Source organism: Mizuhopecten yessoensis, unplaced genomic scaffold, assembly GCF_002113885.1.
Source record: "Mizuhopecten yessoensis strain PY_sf001 unplaced genomic scaffold, ASM211388v2 scaffold10431, whole genome shotgun sequence".
Classification (NCBI taxonomy): domain Eukaryota; kingdom Metazoa; phylum Mollusca; class Bivalvia; order Pectinida; family Pectinidae; genus Mizuhopecten; species Mizuhopecten yessoensis.
The window spans coordinates 149,309-165,107 of record NW_018408543.1 but is presented as its reverse complement, the minus strand read 5'-3'; the positions used below and the strand labels follow the sequence as shown (position 1 = coordinate 165,107).

Here is a 15,799-nt window from a genome sequence, read left to right as displayed (position 1 = left end):
GGATTCCTGCCCCATCCCCAGGGGCTAGGGCGGGGCCCCAAAGGGAACATTTACCAATATTTTCAAATTCTTATCCATTGATGACATGACAAGTATTGTATTTCACTTAGTTTACATGCTGATTTCCACATCACATCTAAACAATAAAATAAAGCTACCAGTACCTATGATATAACTCAGGTGACCGCTAAGGCCCTTGGGCCTCTTGTTATTTCATATTTTACATAGTCTGTTTTTTATGTTTGCTGATTTTCATTTTTAGCTCACCTGGCACAAAGTGCCAAGTGAGCTTATGCCGTGGCGCGGCGTCCATCGTCCGTCCGTCCGTCGGTACGTCCGTCCGTCCAGCGTCCGGCGTCAATATTTAACTTTAAACGACTTTTTCTTAATAACAGAAAGGCCTAGGGTGTCGATATTTGGCCAGAAGCAAACTTAGATGAAGGGCTACAAAGTTTGTTAAAATTAATGACCTTCACCTATTTTCAAGGTCACAGGGGTCAAATATGTCAAAAACTTTAAACATCTTCTTCTCAATAACCAAAATGCCCAGGGAGATGATATTTGGCCAGTTGCATGCTTTAGTGAAGGGCTACCAAGTTTTTTCAAATAAATGACCTTCACCCATATTCAAGGTCACAGGGGTCAATTGTATTAAAAAACCTTTAAACAACTTCTTCTCAATAACCAAAATGCCCAGCGTGATGATATTTAGCCAGTAGCAAGCTGAGATGAAGGGCTTCAAAGTTTGTTCAAATGAATGACTTTCACCCATATTCAAGGTCACAGGGGTCAAATATGTTTAAAACTTTAAACAACTTCTTCTGAATAACCAAAAGGCACAGGGTGATGATATTTGGCCAGTAGCATGCTGGGATGAAGGGCTACAAAGTTTGTTCAAACGAATGACCTTCACCCATATTCAAGATCACAGGGGTCAAATATGTTTATAAACTTTAAACAACTTCTTCTGAATAACCAAAATGCCCAGGATAATGATATTTGGCCAGTAGCATGCTGAGATAAAGGGTCACAAAGTTTGTTCAAATGAATGACCTTCACCCATATTCAAGATCACAGGGGTCAAATATGTTCAAAATATTTCAACAACTTGTTCTGAATAACAAAAAGGCTCAGGATGTTGATATTTAGTCAGTAGCATATGCTGGGATCAAGGACTACTTTGTTTGTCAAAGTGAATGACTTTGACTTATATTCAAGGTCACAAGGGGCAAATTTGTTTAAAATCTTTAAACAACCTCTTCTGAATAGCCATGGGTCCCAGGATGTTTATGCTTTGCAAGTTGCATCCTGAGATGAAAGGCTATACAATGTGTTCAACATAATGACTTTGTTCGACTTTCAATCACAGGGGGGAAATGTTTAAAAAAAATAAATAACAGGGTCTTTTGAATGAATTTTAATCAAAAATACTGATATTTTGCCTGTTATTTTAGATCACTTTTAAGGTTACAAGTGTTAGTTTTATACCAGGTGAGCGATGCAGGCCCATTGGGCCTCTTGTTTTATTTTACAATGTTTAGAAGTGATTGGTTGATGTCTAAAAAGAAACAAAAATAACCTACCGGTACTCATTAAATAAAATTAATTGATGCCAAATTAGAAAAGATGGTTAATTGATCAACTGTAGGAACCTTAAGTATCTTTGGAAATGACACAGCATGCAATTTTCGAATCTTGAAAATCCTCAAACTTAGTATTATCTTTCATAAAAACAACTTTGTTTAGAGTTAATTTACAACTCACAGACTAGAAAGAGTTGTACTACCAGTGAAAAGAAAAAATAGATATACAGATTCAAAGCTTCCAAAATCTTTTAATTAAAACTATAATTTCAAACTTTCTTATATTTCCAACAAGAGAGACACACAACTTAAAATTATTTTAACATTTATCCCATAATCAATCAGTTACATATACAAGCACAATCAATCAGTTACATATACAAGCACAATCAATCAGTTACATAAACAAGCATAATCAATCAGTTACATATACAAGCACAATCAATCAGTTACATATACAAGCACAATCAATCAGTTACATATACAAGCATAATCAATCAGTTACATATACAAGCATAATCAATCAGTTACATACAAGATTATCAATAATAAAAATTGAATATAATCAAATTAATAATGGAGGATGCTACATCTAATTGATGTGATGTGATTGGCTGTGATTTGGTGTGTGTCTCCACGCCATACCTCATTCAGGCTTGGCTGGGTTGCTGTAGTGTATTTGCACCAAACCCAATCAAACATTGTTTTCCTAGCGTATAGATATTAGGATTGTACGACAGGGATAGTGATCACCTGGGGGCTACGGAAGTGGACTGTTTTGGTGTGCCACATATTGATTTAGGGTTTATCTACTGTAGTTAACTGTTGCCTCCTACACAAAGCTACAAGTGCCATTCCGTTCCGTATATAGTGCTGTCCCCTGATATTACTTTCCAATGATTACATAAGATCCCATCAGGGGAACGCCCACTCATAGCTGATATAGTGTATTTTAACTGCAAGGAGTATATATACAGTACATTCCCTGACAACAGTGGTAGACTCACATCATCATTTTATGCTATTTTTTTCACTGATATTCACATTCACAAATGTAATGATTGATGCTGAATGTAGTAGTATTTTTAATCATGGCCATTTCTTAATTTTTTACAAAAACATATTGTAAAAAGACATTGTATATGTGAAATGAGTATTTGTACTGTTGCTATCATATTGTTACAGCGTCGTGTCTGATTGTAACCTACAAGTTAGAATCTAAAACCATTTCAGAATACAAGGGAAACCCTGTCTTGTTGTGGTCTTTCGGTGTAATGGGGGTCATTATGAAATCTATGACTTGCATGACTTACATTGATTTTAATTCTAATAATTACTGTAATGACTTCTAACGAGACTGGATACAACGAGTAATTTGATTTTAATGATGTCATATTAACAATTGTAACAAAGTGATTTTACTATCTGTGGGAACACACAAATGTGTCTTCAAAATTTCAAGGAAAATAGTATGGAAGTTGATAGAAGTACAAAATGTCCTGATTTATGATGACAAATTTGTTTCTTATTTATTTTGCAGGGAATCTTTCCAGCAGCCTTGATACACATCAAGGAGTGCAGGGTCGACAATGAAGGGTAAGTTGTCCCCCTTACTTCACATCATAGTGCAAGGTCGACAATGAAGGGTAAGTTGTCTCCCTTACTTCACATCATAGAATGTGAGTTCAGTTATGAATGATGGAAGAATGAGTTGTCTCCCCTTGTATCCTAACATGTGCGATCCGAGGTATAAGGTTTTAATTGTAAGTTAAGGTTTTAATGCTTCTCTTGTATTAAATTATAAGGTGTTTTTTACTAACAAACAGTGCAGGTTTAGTCATTTATATTACACAGGTGCATTACTTTAAATAAACAGTTAAGGTTTAATATGTCAATGTCAAAAAATATGGTAATCAATTTCAACACTTCAACCTCTCTTGGTGTGTCAGACATATCTGTGAAGACATCTTGTACATCAATTCAATAAGAGCAATGATTCTATTTGTTTTCAGTCCCCGCGAGACGATTACGCCTATGGAGGATCCCATGGTAAAGGAGGTCACCTACGTCCTACGAGAGTGGTACACCATGTGGAAATCTCTTTTTATCAAATGGGTACGGTATAGTATAGTCATATGTGATAATCCAGCTATAAATATACTGTATACCGGGAAACTTTTACCCTATGCCAATAAATTTTGCTCTGATGATATTTTGCTCTTTACATTTGCTTACTGCGTTTATTTAAAGTTACATATACTTACTAATTTTGCTCTAATTAGGGGATAACCCTACTTTATAGTGAGACTTGTGGCAAATTTTTATTAAACTGTCGCTAATATTTGTTTTACTCAATTTTAACTCAATAAAGGACAGTAAAATCATGATATACCGCTGCAAATTTCAAAATACATTCCCCATTCTACTAAAACTACCAAAAGCAACATCAAATTTTAAGATATTTTTTAGCGTTTCTTGTTTCTTTAAAATCTTGGTCACTCTACCACCAATTTGTGACGTCATGAAAAATGAATTCATAAAGTGTCAGGGTCGGTCAGGGTCAATGATGTCATAAACAATCGCCATCCATGCTTTTATATGCAAATGAGAAACTTGCAGATGGTAATTATTATCATGGTTATACCGTTGCAAATGATTTTGATTGACCCATCAGATGCCGTGTTTCATCTCAAATGAATTAGAATGATAAATTTGCCTTCATTACAGGACGAAAAAAGATGAAAACTAAAACGGTGGAAAAAAACACTTCCATATGCATTACATATTGGAATAGATGACAATTTTATTTTTTTTGAATTAAAAAGAATGGAGTACATGTATACGTAATGCTGGATTTCAATAACAGAAGGCTGTAAACATGTGTTTTCAGGGTCAGTCAAACATAACAGTACAGGAGATCAGGAATGCTATGTTACACCTGCTGTCTCTAAGATGCAAGCTCATCAGTGCTGCCCTGTCACATGAACAGGCCAAGGAACTGCGCCAGGAGATCGCCACTCTTATAGACTGGGGGGATGGGTAAGTATAGGAGCTCACCACTTTCATAGATCGGGGGATGGGTAAGTACAGGAGATCATCACTCTCAAAGACTGGGGGGATGGGTAAGTACAGGAGATCGCCACTCTCATAGACTGGGGGGATGGGTAAGTACAGGAGGTCACCACTCTCATAGACTGGGGGGATGGGTTAGTAGCAGACAGGGGAACACTCCTGGAATGGAGTGGGAGGGGATAGGTAAGTTACTCCGGAAGGGTCACCCTCATAATATTAAGGAATGAGTAAGTAACAGTTTGAGGAACGCTCCCTGAATTGAAGAGGGAGATAAGAACCAGTAGCACTTGTAATCGCGTGGGAAGGTTATGAAGTAGGGGAGGAAATCGCGTGGGAAGATTATGAAGTTGGGGAGGTAATCGTGGGGGAAGATTATGAAGTTGGGGAGGTAATCGTGTTGGGAGGTTATGAAGTAGGTGAGGTAATCGTGGGGGAAGATTATGAAGTTGGGGAGGTAATCGTGTTAGGAGGTTATGAAGTAGGTGAGGTAATCGTGGGGGAAGGTTATGAAGTTGGGGAGGTAATCATGTCGGGAGGTTATGAAGTAGGTGAGGTATTCGTGGGGGAAGATTATGAAGTAGGGGAGTTAATCGCGGGGGAAGGTTATGAAGTAGGAGAGGTATTCGCGGGGGAAGGTTATGAAGTAGGGGAGGTAATAGCGGGGGAAGGTTACGAAGTAGGGGAGGTAATCGCGGGGGAAGGTTATGAAGTAGGGGAGGTATTCGCGGGGGAAGGTTATGAAGAAGGGGAGGTAATTGGGGGGGGGGGGGAGGGTTTGGAGGAGGGGGGGAAGGGGGGGGGGGGGGGAAGGTTATGAAGTAGGGGAGAAGGGTAGGTGGCAGCAAGATGGGGACACTTAAATAGTAATATTAAAGATTCTTAACTGTCTTTTGGAAAACTAGGAATGGTCTTGGTACCACAAGTTGAAGGGAAACTGCTACTATCAAGAAAGTAATATTGTAGATTGTTTTCTATCTTTATTAAATTATCTCTATTTTAGAAAACTAGGAATGGACTTGGTACCCCGAGTTGAAGGGGAACAAGTAGATCCTGACCAATATAGTGTGACAGGGCTTTACAGACTCCACGCAAAGAGTGCTTCAAACACTACCTCGAATATGGTGAGTTGTCTGCCCCTTCATCTATTTTGTCTATCTGTTCAGTACAGACTACTTCAAATTCAAAATATTGACCTCCATCAGATGGTCATTGTGGTCGATGTTGATTCATTTAATAATTTCTTGATGATTGATTTCCTTATCAACTCATATAGCAGGACAAATAACTACTTTGCATCTTTTATGAATTATAAAATTTATTACAACTAAGTAGTTATATGTTCATCTGTCCTCGAGTTCTGTGTACAAAAAGATCCTGAGAAAATCCCATCTTTCCAATACAATGAACCATGCAAATCGAGGATATTTTTGAGAGAAAAAAAATCTAAAAATATCTATTGATATTTAATTTGTGCAACCGAAATCCAAATTTCATTTCAACTCAAAGCCCGAAGGGCCAAGTGAGCTTATGCCATGGTGCGGCGTCCGTCGTCCGTCCGTCCGTCCGTCCGTCCGTCCGTCCGGCATCAATATTTTACTTTAAACAACTTCTTCTCAATAACCAAAAGGCCTATGATGATGATATTTGGCCAGAAGCAAACTGGGATGAAGGGCTACCAAGTTTGTTAAAATAAATGACCTTCACCTATTTTCAAGGTCACAGGGGTCAAATATGTTAAAAACCTTTAAACAACTTCTTCTGAAAAACCAAAAGTCGCAGGATGATGATATTTGGCCAGTAGCATGCTGGGATGAAGGGCTACCAAGTTTGTTCAAATAAATGACCTTCACCTATTTTCAAGGTCACAGGGGTCAAATATGTTAAAAACCTTTAAACAACTTCTTCTGAAAAACCAAAAGTCGCAGGATGATGATATTTGGCCAGTAGCATGCTGGGATGAAGGGCTACCAAGTTTGTTCAAATAAATGACCTTCACCTATTTTCAAGGTCACAGGGGTCAAATATGTTAAAAACCTTTAAACAACTTCTTCTGAAAAACCAAAAGTCGCAGGATGATGATATTTGGCCAGTAGCAGGCTACCAAGTTTGTTCAAATGAATGACCTTCATCTATTTTCAAGGTCACGGGGTCAATTATCTTAAAAAAATTTAAACAACTTCTTCTGAATAACTAAGAGACCTAGGATAAGGATATTTGGCCAGTAACATGCTAGGAAGAAGGGCTGCCAAGTTTGTTCAAATTAATGACTTTTATTTATATTCAAGGTCACAGGGGTCAAATATGTTAAAAACCTTTAAACAACTTCTTCTGAAAAACCAAAAGTCGCAGGATGATGATATTTGGCCAGTAGCAGGCTACCAAGTTTGTTCAAATGAATGACCTTGACCAACTTTGAAGGTCACAGGGGTCAAATGTCTTAAAATCTTCCAACTACTTCTTCTCAATAACCAAAAGGCCCAGGGTACAGATATTAGGCCTGTAGCATGCTGGGATGAATGACCTTGATCCACTATCAAGGTCACTGGGGTCAGGTGTCTTAAAATCTTCAAACGACTTCTTCTCAATAACCAAAAGGCCAAGGGTACTGATATTGGGCCTGTAGCATGCTGGGATAAAGGGCTACCAAGTTTGTTCAAATGAATGACCTTGACCCACTTTCAACCTAATGTCCTTGTTCGACATTCAAGGACACATGCTTCATGTTTAAATCTTTTAATAGGTTCTTGTGAATCAAACACTGATATTCTGCCTGGAGTTGTATTTTAGTCCACTTTTAAGATTACAAGTGTGAGATTAATACCAGGTGAGCGATGCAGGCCCATTGGGCCTCTTGTTGTGGTATACTAGGAGATGGTTTTTTGTTTGATTTATCAGTATTTATCTCTCTTGGCGCTCCGACTGTTTTTATGAAGAGCTGTTTGAAAGTAATCAAAATGATGCTGTACATGTGTGAATCTTTGCCATGTTTGAAGCTTAGGTATGATTCTGTATATGTTGTAGCCAAAGAAGCGGAGCAGCAATGAAGCTACTGGCATGAGGGGGGAGGGGCTGTACCATCTCCTTATCAACTTCAGATCATCACAGTGTGCCATTATGGAGGAATCTGTCCTCTACCTGTCTGTGTACAATGCCAGAGAACGCAAATTTATCAGGTAGGAAACTGAGGGGAGCACAGGCCAAACGGGTAGGAAACTAAGGGGTGCACAGGCCAAATGGGTAGGAAACTAAGGGGAGGACAGGCCAAACGGGTAGAAAACTGACGGGAGGACAAGTTAAACAGGTAGGAAACTAAAGGGAGGACAAGTTAAACAGGTAGGAAACTGTGGGGAGGACAAGTTAAACGGGTAGGAAACTGAGGGGAGGACAAGTTAAACGGGTAGGAAACTGAGGGGAGGACAAGTTAAACGGGTAGGAAACTGAGGGGAGGACAAGTTAAACGGGTAGGAAACTGAGGGGAGGACAAGTTAAACGGGTAGGAAACTGAGGGGAGGACAAGTTAAACGGGTAGGAAACTGAGGGGAGGACAAGTTAAACGGGTAGGAAACTGAGGGGAGGACAAGTTAAACGGGTAGGAAACTGAGGGGAGGACAAGTTAAACGGGTAGGAAACTGAGGGGAGGACAAGTTAAACGGGTAGGAAACTGAGGGGAGGACAAGTTAAACGGGTAGGAAACTGAGGGGAGGACAAGTTAAACGGGTAGGAAACTGAGGGGAGGACAAGTTAAACGGGTAGGAAACTGAGGGGAGGACAAGTTAAACGGGTAGGAAACTGAGGGGAGGACAAGTTAAACGGGTAGGAAACTGAGGGGAGGACAAGTTAAACGGGTAGGAAACTGAGGGGAGGACAAGTTAAACGGGTAGGAAACTGAGGGGAGGACAAGTTAAACGGGTAGGAAACTGAGGGGAGGACAAGTTAAACGGGTAGGAAACTGAGGGGAGGACAAGTTAAACGGGTAGGAAACTGAGGGGAGGACAAGTTAAACGGGTAGGAAACTGAGGGGAGGACAAGTTAAACGGGTAGGAAACTGAGGGGAGGACAAGTTAAACGGGTAGGAAACTAAGGGGAGGACAAGTTAAACGGGTAGGAAACTAAGGGGAGGACAAGTTAAACGGGTAGGAAACTGAGGGGAGCACAAGTTAAACGGGTAGGAAACTGAGGGGAGCACAAGTTAAACGGGTAGGAAACTGAGGGGAGGACAAGTTAAACGGGTAGGAAACTGAGGGGAGGACAAGTTAAACGGGTAGGAAACTGAGGGGAGGACAAGTTAAACGGGTAGGAAACTGAGGGGAGGACAAGTTAAACGGGTAGGAAACTGAGGGGAGGACAAGTTAAACGGGTAGGAAACTGAGGGGAGGACAAGTTAAACGGGTAGGAAACTGAGGGGAGGACAAGTTAAACGGGTAGGAAACTGAGGGGAGGACAAGTTAAAAGGGTAGGAAACTGAGGGGAGGACAAGTTAAACAGGTAGGAAACTAAGGGGAGGACAAGTTAAACGGGTAGGAAACTGAGGGGAGGACAAGTTAAATGGGTAGGAAACTAAGGGGAGGACAAGTTAAACGGGTAGGAAACTAAGGGGAGGACAAGTTAAACGGGTAGGAAACTGAGGGGAGCACAAGTTAAAAGGGTAGGAAACTGAGGGGAGCACAAGTTAAAAGGATAGGAAACTGAGGGGAGATCAGGCCAAACGGGTAGGAAACTGAGGGGAGCACAGGCCAAATGGGTAGGAAACTGAGGGGAGGACAAGTTAAACGGGTAGGAAACTGAGGGGGAGGACAAGTTAAACGGGTAGGAAACTAAGGGGAAGACAGGCCAAACGGGTAGGAAACTAAGGGGAGGACAGGCCAAACAGGTAGGAAACTGAGGGAAGCACAGGCCAAATGGGTAGGAAACTGAGGGGAGGACAGGCCAAACAGGTAGGAAACTGAGGGGGAGGACAAGTTAAACGGGTAGGAAACTAAGGGGAGGACAGGCCAAACGGGTAGGAAACTAAGGGGAGCACAGGCCAAACAGGTAGGGAACTGAGGGAAGCACAGGCCAAATGGGTAGGAAACTGAGGGGAGGACAGGCCAAACAGGTAGGGAACTGAGGGAAGCACAGGCCAAATGGGTATGAAACTGAGGGGAGGACAGGCCAAACGGGAAGGAAACTAAGGGGAGCACAGGCCAAACAGGTAGGGAACTGAGGGAAGCCCAGGCCAAATGGGTAGGAAACGGAGGGGAGGACAGGCCAAACGGGGAGGAAACTAAGGGGAGGACAGGCCAAACAGGTAGGGAACTGAGGGAAGCCCAGGCCAAATGGGTAGGAAACGGAGGGGAGGACAAGTTAAACGGGTAGGAAACTCAGGGGAGCACAAGTTAAAAGGGTAGGAAACTGAGGGGAGGACAAGTTAAAAGGGTAGGAAACTGAGGGGAGCACAAGTTAAAAGGATAGGAAACTGAGGGGAGATCAGGCCAAACGGGTAGGAAACTGAGGGGAGCACAGGCCAAATGGGTAAGAAACTGAGGGGAGGACAAGTAAAATGGGTAAGAAACTGAGGGGAGCAGAAGTTAAACGGGAAGAAAACTCAGGGGAGCACAAGGTTTTTAAATTTAGAGTGTATGAGTTTGTCTGACAGAAAACCGGAAAATGCATATCAGGTAGAAAAGTTTGGAACACAAGTTTATCAGAAATGTAACTGGGAAATGGAAGTTTATCAGATAATAAGGATTTGGTTAGTTAGTTCCTTAGTCTGGAAACTACATGTATGGTGGTTGCATGTATCAGGATGAAAATCATGAAGTTTTGCTAAGAGGAATCGGAAGAAGGCAAACTTATCAGGAGATACCAGAAAAGATAGTAGATTTAGGAGAGAGAGATTGGGAAGAATAAAAAAGGAGAAATATTTATGAATTGAACATGTAAAAATTGTTAATAGCAACACCTTCAAATCTATACCATATTTATTCTTAAAATAAATTAAATCTAAAATTGAAATATTTTATTTACAGTGAACAGTTTGAAGTGTGTGTGAACAAGAACGGTTTGGCTCAGGACACAGACAAACTTGATAATGGATACTACGGTCTGTTTACAGTAAGTAGATGGCGGGACCTTCACTTCCAAGGTCATAATCATACATAAACATGGCTTCTGAAATATGTTTTTAAAAGGTCCCAATACCATTCTACTCTTTAAGTCCTGCAGGGATTACATTGATTTTATACATCATTAATATTTCAATGCTCCAGTTTTGATACTAAAATTAATTTAAAAGATTCATATCAATTTGTGTAGTTTTGTGAATGACCTTAGTGTTTTCTGTTGACTAGTACTGTATTTACTTTTGTTAAGAAAAGGTTTGATGATGAAATAATACTTTTTACTGTTAAATTGTTCATTTATCAATTTGTTTAAATTTTATTACAGGACTTATCTTCAGAAGATCTGAACAAAACATTGTTTATAGTCATCAAAATATACAGATGTGGTAAGTACAGCACAATGTTACCTGTAAAGTAACCTGACTGTGTGGTTACAGCACAACATTACCTGTAAAGTAACATGACTGAGTGGTTACAGCAAAACATTACCTGTTAAGTAACCTGACTGTGGGGTTACAGCACAACATTACATGTAAAGTAACCTGAGGGTGTGGTTACAGCACAACATTACCTGTAAAGTAACCTGAGCGTGTGGTTACAGCACAACCTTACCTGCAAAGTAACCTGACTGAGTGGTTACAGCACAACATGACCTGTTAAGTAACCTGACTGTGTGGGTACAGCACAACATTACCTGCAAAGTAACCTGACTGAGTGGTTACAGCAAAACATTACCTGTTAAGTAACCTGAGTGTGTGATTACAGCACAACATTACCTGCAAAGTAACCTGACTGAGTGGTTACAGCACAACATTACCTGTTAAGTAACCTGACTGTGTGGGTACAGCACAACATTACCTGTAAAGTAACCTGGATGTGTGGTTACAGCACAACATTACCTGTAAAGTAACCTGACTGTGGTTACAGCACAACATTACCTGTAAAGTAACTTGACTGTGTGGTTACAGCACAACATTACAGGTAAAGTAACCTGACTGAGTGGTTACAGCACAACATTATCTGTAAAGTAACCTGACTGTGTGGTTACAGCATACCATTACCTGTAAAGTAACCTGACTGTTTGGTTGCAGCACAACATTACCTGTAAAGTAACCTGACTGTGTGGTTACAGCACAACATTACCTGTTAAGTAACCTGACTGTGTGATTACAGCACACCATTACATGTAAAGTAACCTGACTGTGTGGTTACAGCACAACATTACCTGTAAATTAACCTGACTGTGTGTAGTAAGGTGAGATGCCACTAAGTATACTGAATTGTGGACCCCCCAGACACAATATATATATATCACTTAATATAATCAATATTTTTATAGGCAATAGTTTAAAGCCAGTAAAACACATTGAGTCATTAGTATGATTGAAAGATCCCAAGAGTTTGCGATCAGAAACGTTCATATGTAGTTAGTTGTTGCAGTCATTGATTTAAAGTTATATTTTTGGTTGGTAGGTTAATCCAAGGGCTGTTCACATACACGAAACTACAGCAAATTATGTTTTCTCTATAGTCCACACTACACTGATAGGCTTATAGGGTCATGGTGGGAAGTTTATTGTGCCAATCAGATGAAGTTGCAGTGGTTCTCAGTTTGCTGGTGGGGTTTAGTTGTTGATACATAAAAAATATCTGTCCGTGTAAACCACTGACCATTGAACCATTATTTTGTCATTTAACCCTTTCACCACTGTAGACCATAATGGACTCATCCATATCAATGCATGGCAGAGTCTACTGAAGTTACATAGGGGTGAAAGGGTTAAAACAATGATTTTCCATCTAGTGATAAATGAAATACTGTTTCTTTATCTTTAACTTCATTTTGGATTATTCCAGCATATTAAGTTTTGAATACTTAAAGTAACAATATTTGAAGTATGAGTCGGAGTAATCTGATACTATGGTCTTAATTCACTTTCTGCCTCTTGATACATTGAGCATCTGCAATATCACAAACCAACTGGTATATCATACATGATTGTTCGACATGAATTTTGCTGATATTGGCTCAGATTGTTCAAATTAACATTTATATTAGCAACTACTATTTTGTATAATATAACTGGGTTAAACAGTATTTATTTTTAACTGACAAGAGGTTTACCAGTATTGAGGATGAATCTTTTCTCTCCACAGGTAAGATGTTGGCTACAACACAACAGAAGGGCGCGGGACGCACATACAGACGTCCATTTGGAGTAGGAAGTAGGCACACCTTTCTGTAAAAGTGAAAAAAACCGATTGCAGAGATTTTCTCATTTTCACTCTACAAACTATTATGAGGAAACAAATGTTCACATTGACAATGCTGTTTGTCAAGCTGTTGATGCATTCCTATTTTTGCTTTAATTGTGTTAGCCGGTAGCAAAATCAGTGAACATTTGCACTTAATATATACCGTTATTATTTAGTATTATGTCTGTCAAAGATATTGCAGATTAAATAATACTGCACAGAATGTATATGAAAATAGTGAATGATAGAAATATACTGTAAGTTGTTGTGTATTTTAGTACAAGTAATGCTGACCATTTTACAGAATATAAACAAAACAGTATGTTACAGAAACACACTGTGTTGTTGATGAACTTTTTTTGCATATACAGCCATTTTATATTCCAGTTTTAAAGGTTGAGGAGGTGAGACACATGTCCTCGACAGAGAAGGAATACGAAACTATGATGAAGGTCACAAGGTAAAATTTCTCCTGTATCAAACGCTATCCTTTTAAAACTATACAACATATACTAAGTTAAACCTGTCTTAAGTCAGCTTTGACTTCATACCAGACTATAGTGTTCCCTATATAACAAAAACTGATTTTCATGAAACTTTTGCCTTATTATACCTTCAACAATTATAAATGTATATTTTTCCAAAGTCAAGTTCAATTTTAGTAAAATTAGATTTGTTTATACATGTACTTGTTAAAGATTGCCAGTATCAAGTGCTACAATGTTTGTAAACCTGAGTGACCTTGACCAATATTTGAGGTCACAAGTCGAATTTGTTAAAACACTTGAACAACTTCTTCTTAAGAATCATATGGCCTAGTGTCATATTATGGGGCTAGTAGCTTGCATGTATGGAGCGTCACAGAGTATCTGAAAATAACCATTTGACCCATAACCAAGGTCGCAGGGATCAGATTTGTTAAAATGCTCAAACAACTTCTTCTAAAGAACCAAAATGCCTGAAGCTATGATATTTAGACTGCAGCTTGACGAAATGTAATCGTAGGAAGTTTGTGAAAGAAAGGCAACTTTAAAACACATGAAAACCTACAGGCCCCTTGGGCTTCTTGTATTTCTGTGTACTGATTATATCAAAACTCATTTTTTTTCTTTAAATCTAACCCAGTTGTGTGGACAGTGAGAACTCCTTCCCTGACCAACACGAGAACCTGATCAAGAAGGCCCTTCAGGAGAAGCAGGGCAACAGACTAGGGGCTAGCTTTAAAGAGGACAGGCTCAATCTAGGTAACACAGTATATTTCCCATCTCAACCCATGTGTTTATGTCACAGATCCATGAAATGAAAACTTCTAAAGACTTGCTTTCATAATATTCATATTACTTAATATCCTATATATATGTATTACATATTAAATTCATATATAACAGTATTATTACTCCATATGTCATACATGAGGTCCTTTCAAATTAAATGGAGTCATTTTGCAAAGTTTAAATGGAAATATTGAGAGAGAAAAAAGAAAAAAAAAGTGGGGTCTTTTTGAAATTTTATTCTTCAAACTCCCTATGAGAAATGTAAACATAAATCCTGCATGATATTATTTGTACTTAGTTATATATAACAGAGGAATTGTCTTGTGAGAAGCTATATATATATATGGAATTCCAGTCAGCGCCTTTGTGATAGAGAAAACATACAAACTGGTACAGAACAAACCCACATTGAGGTACTATCTGCACTTAGATATATAGGCAGTTTGTAGCATTCGTTATTACCTGTGTTTAGGACTAATCTAGACCTTTTATTTTTCATTTTCTACAGGTGTTACATTTTCATTCAAAATGTTCCAAGGTGACCTACAGGCAATAAAAACAGAGGAGGCCATCTTGTTTTCCAAAGGAGTGACTCTGATACCCAAACTCAGCTTTACCGATCTCATAATAAACCCAGGTAATGGAAATAAGTCAGCTTTACCGATCTCATAATAAACCCAGGTAATGGAAATAAGACAGCTTTACCGATCTCATAATAAACCCAGGTAATGAAAATAAGACCGGTAGAATTCAACAAGATACCTTTACCAGTTTGTTGCCATGTAAAGTATTTAAATTTCTGGTTAAGTTAACTATGTCTCTTTCACAATTTAATGAATGAACGAATGAATTCAAATATGTTTGAAATAACACTGGCTTATGGTAATGGGAAGATTTGCTAATCTTGCTTAAAATTTAGAAAATTTATTTCTACTTTTCCTTGAAAATAAATTTATGATATGTTTGTTCTATTAAAAAAAAGTGTGTGTACAATTTTATTGGTATGTGTGTACTGATAGAACAGTTTGTGTACAATGTCATCATTATGAGTGTACTGATAGAACAGTTTGTGTTTAGTGTCATTGTTATGTGTGCATTGATAGAAAGTTTGTATGGTGTCATTGTTTTGTGTGTACTGATAGAATAGTTTGTGTACAATATCATCATTATGTGTGTACTGATAGAACAGTTTATTTACAAGTTGTAACTAGTTAACAGTGTGTTGCACTGTAGTAAGATATAACTATGTTTTACATTAGCTCTCTATGTGGAGTCAGCTGCCAATGGTATGTGTAGATCCCAGTTATCTCCCCTTTTATGTGTCTTTTATTTGTTCTGTTGTCACTGATACAAAGTTATGGTGTTGTTATTCGTCGTCCATGTTTGATGTCAGCTCCATTTTCAGTATTCTGTTAATTCAATGCCAGGAAACTTTGTCACCTGCCTTTATAGTGATGGCAATCTAAACATTTAATGTTTGCAAAACTTGACTGGTCTCCTCTCTTTTTGAAAA

The 15,799-nt window shown here is 38.8% G+C and overlaps 1 protein-coding gene across 9 annotated transcripts in view; it reads left to right on the top strand.

Annotated features, from left to right (window-relative positions):
- The window catches only part of LOC110460550 (dedicator of cytokinesis protein 4-like), a 154,779-nt gene that overhangs the window by 46,549 nt on the left and 92,431 nt on the right, over positions 1–15,799 (top strand). For all 9 annotated transcript variants that reach the window (XM_021513520.1, XM_021513521.1, XM_021513525.1 and 6 more), the window contains 11 exons: positions 3,124–3,179; positions 3,596–3,698; positions 4,474–4,622; positions 5,656–5,776; positions 7,677–7,828; positions 10,664–10,748; positions 11,082–11,142; positions 12,914–12,982; positions 13,400–13,472; positions 14,138–14,256; positions 14,795–14,923. In XM_021513520.1, the coding sequence (XP_021369195.1) occupies positions 3,124–3,179; positions 3,596–3,698; positions 4,474–4,622; positions 5,656–5,776; positions 7,677–7,828; positions 10,664–10,748; positions 11,082–11,142; positions 12,914–12,982; positions 13,400–13,472; positions 14,138–14,256; positions 14,795–14,923 (1,117 nt within the window). The remainder of the gene's footprint in view (positions 1–3,123; positions 3,180–3,595; positions 3,699–4,473; positions 4,623–5,655; positions 5,777–7,676; positions 7,829–10,663; positions 10,749–11,081; positions 11,143–12,913; positions 12,983–13,399; positions 13,473–14,137; positions 14,257–14,794; positions 14,924–15,799) is intronic.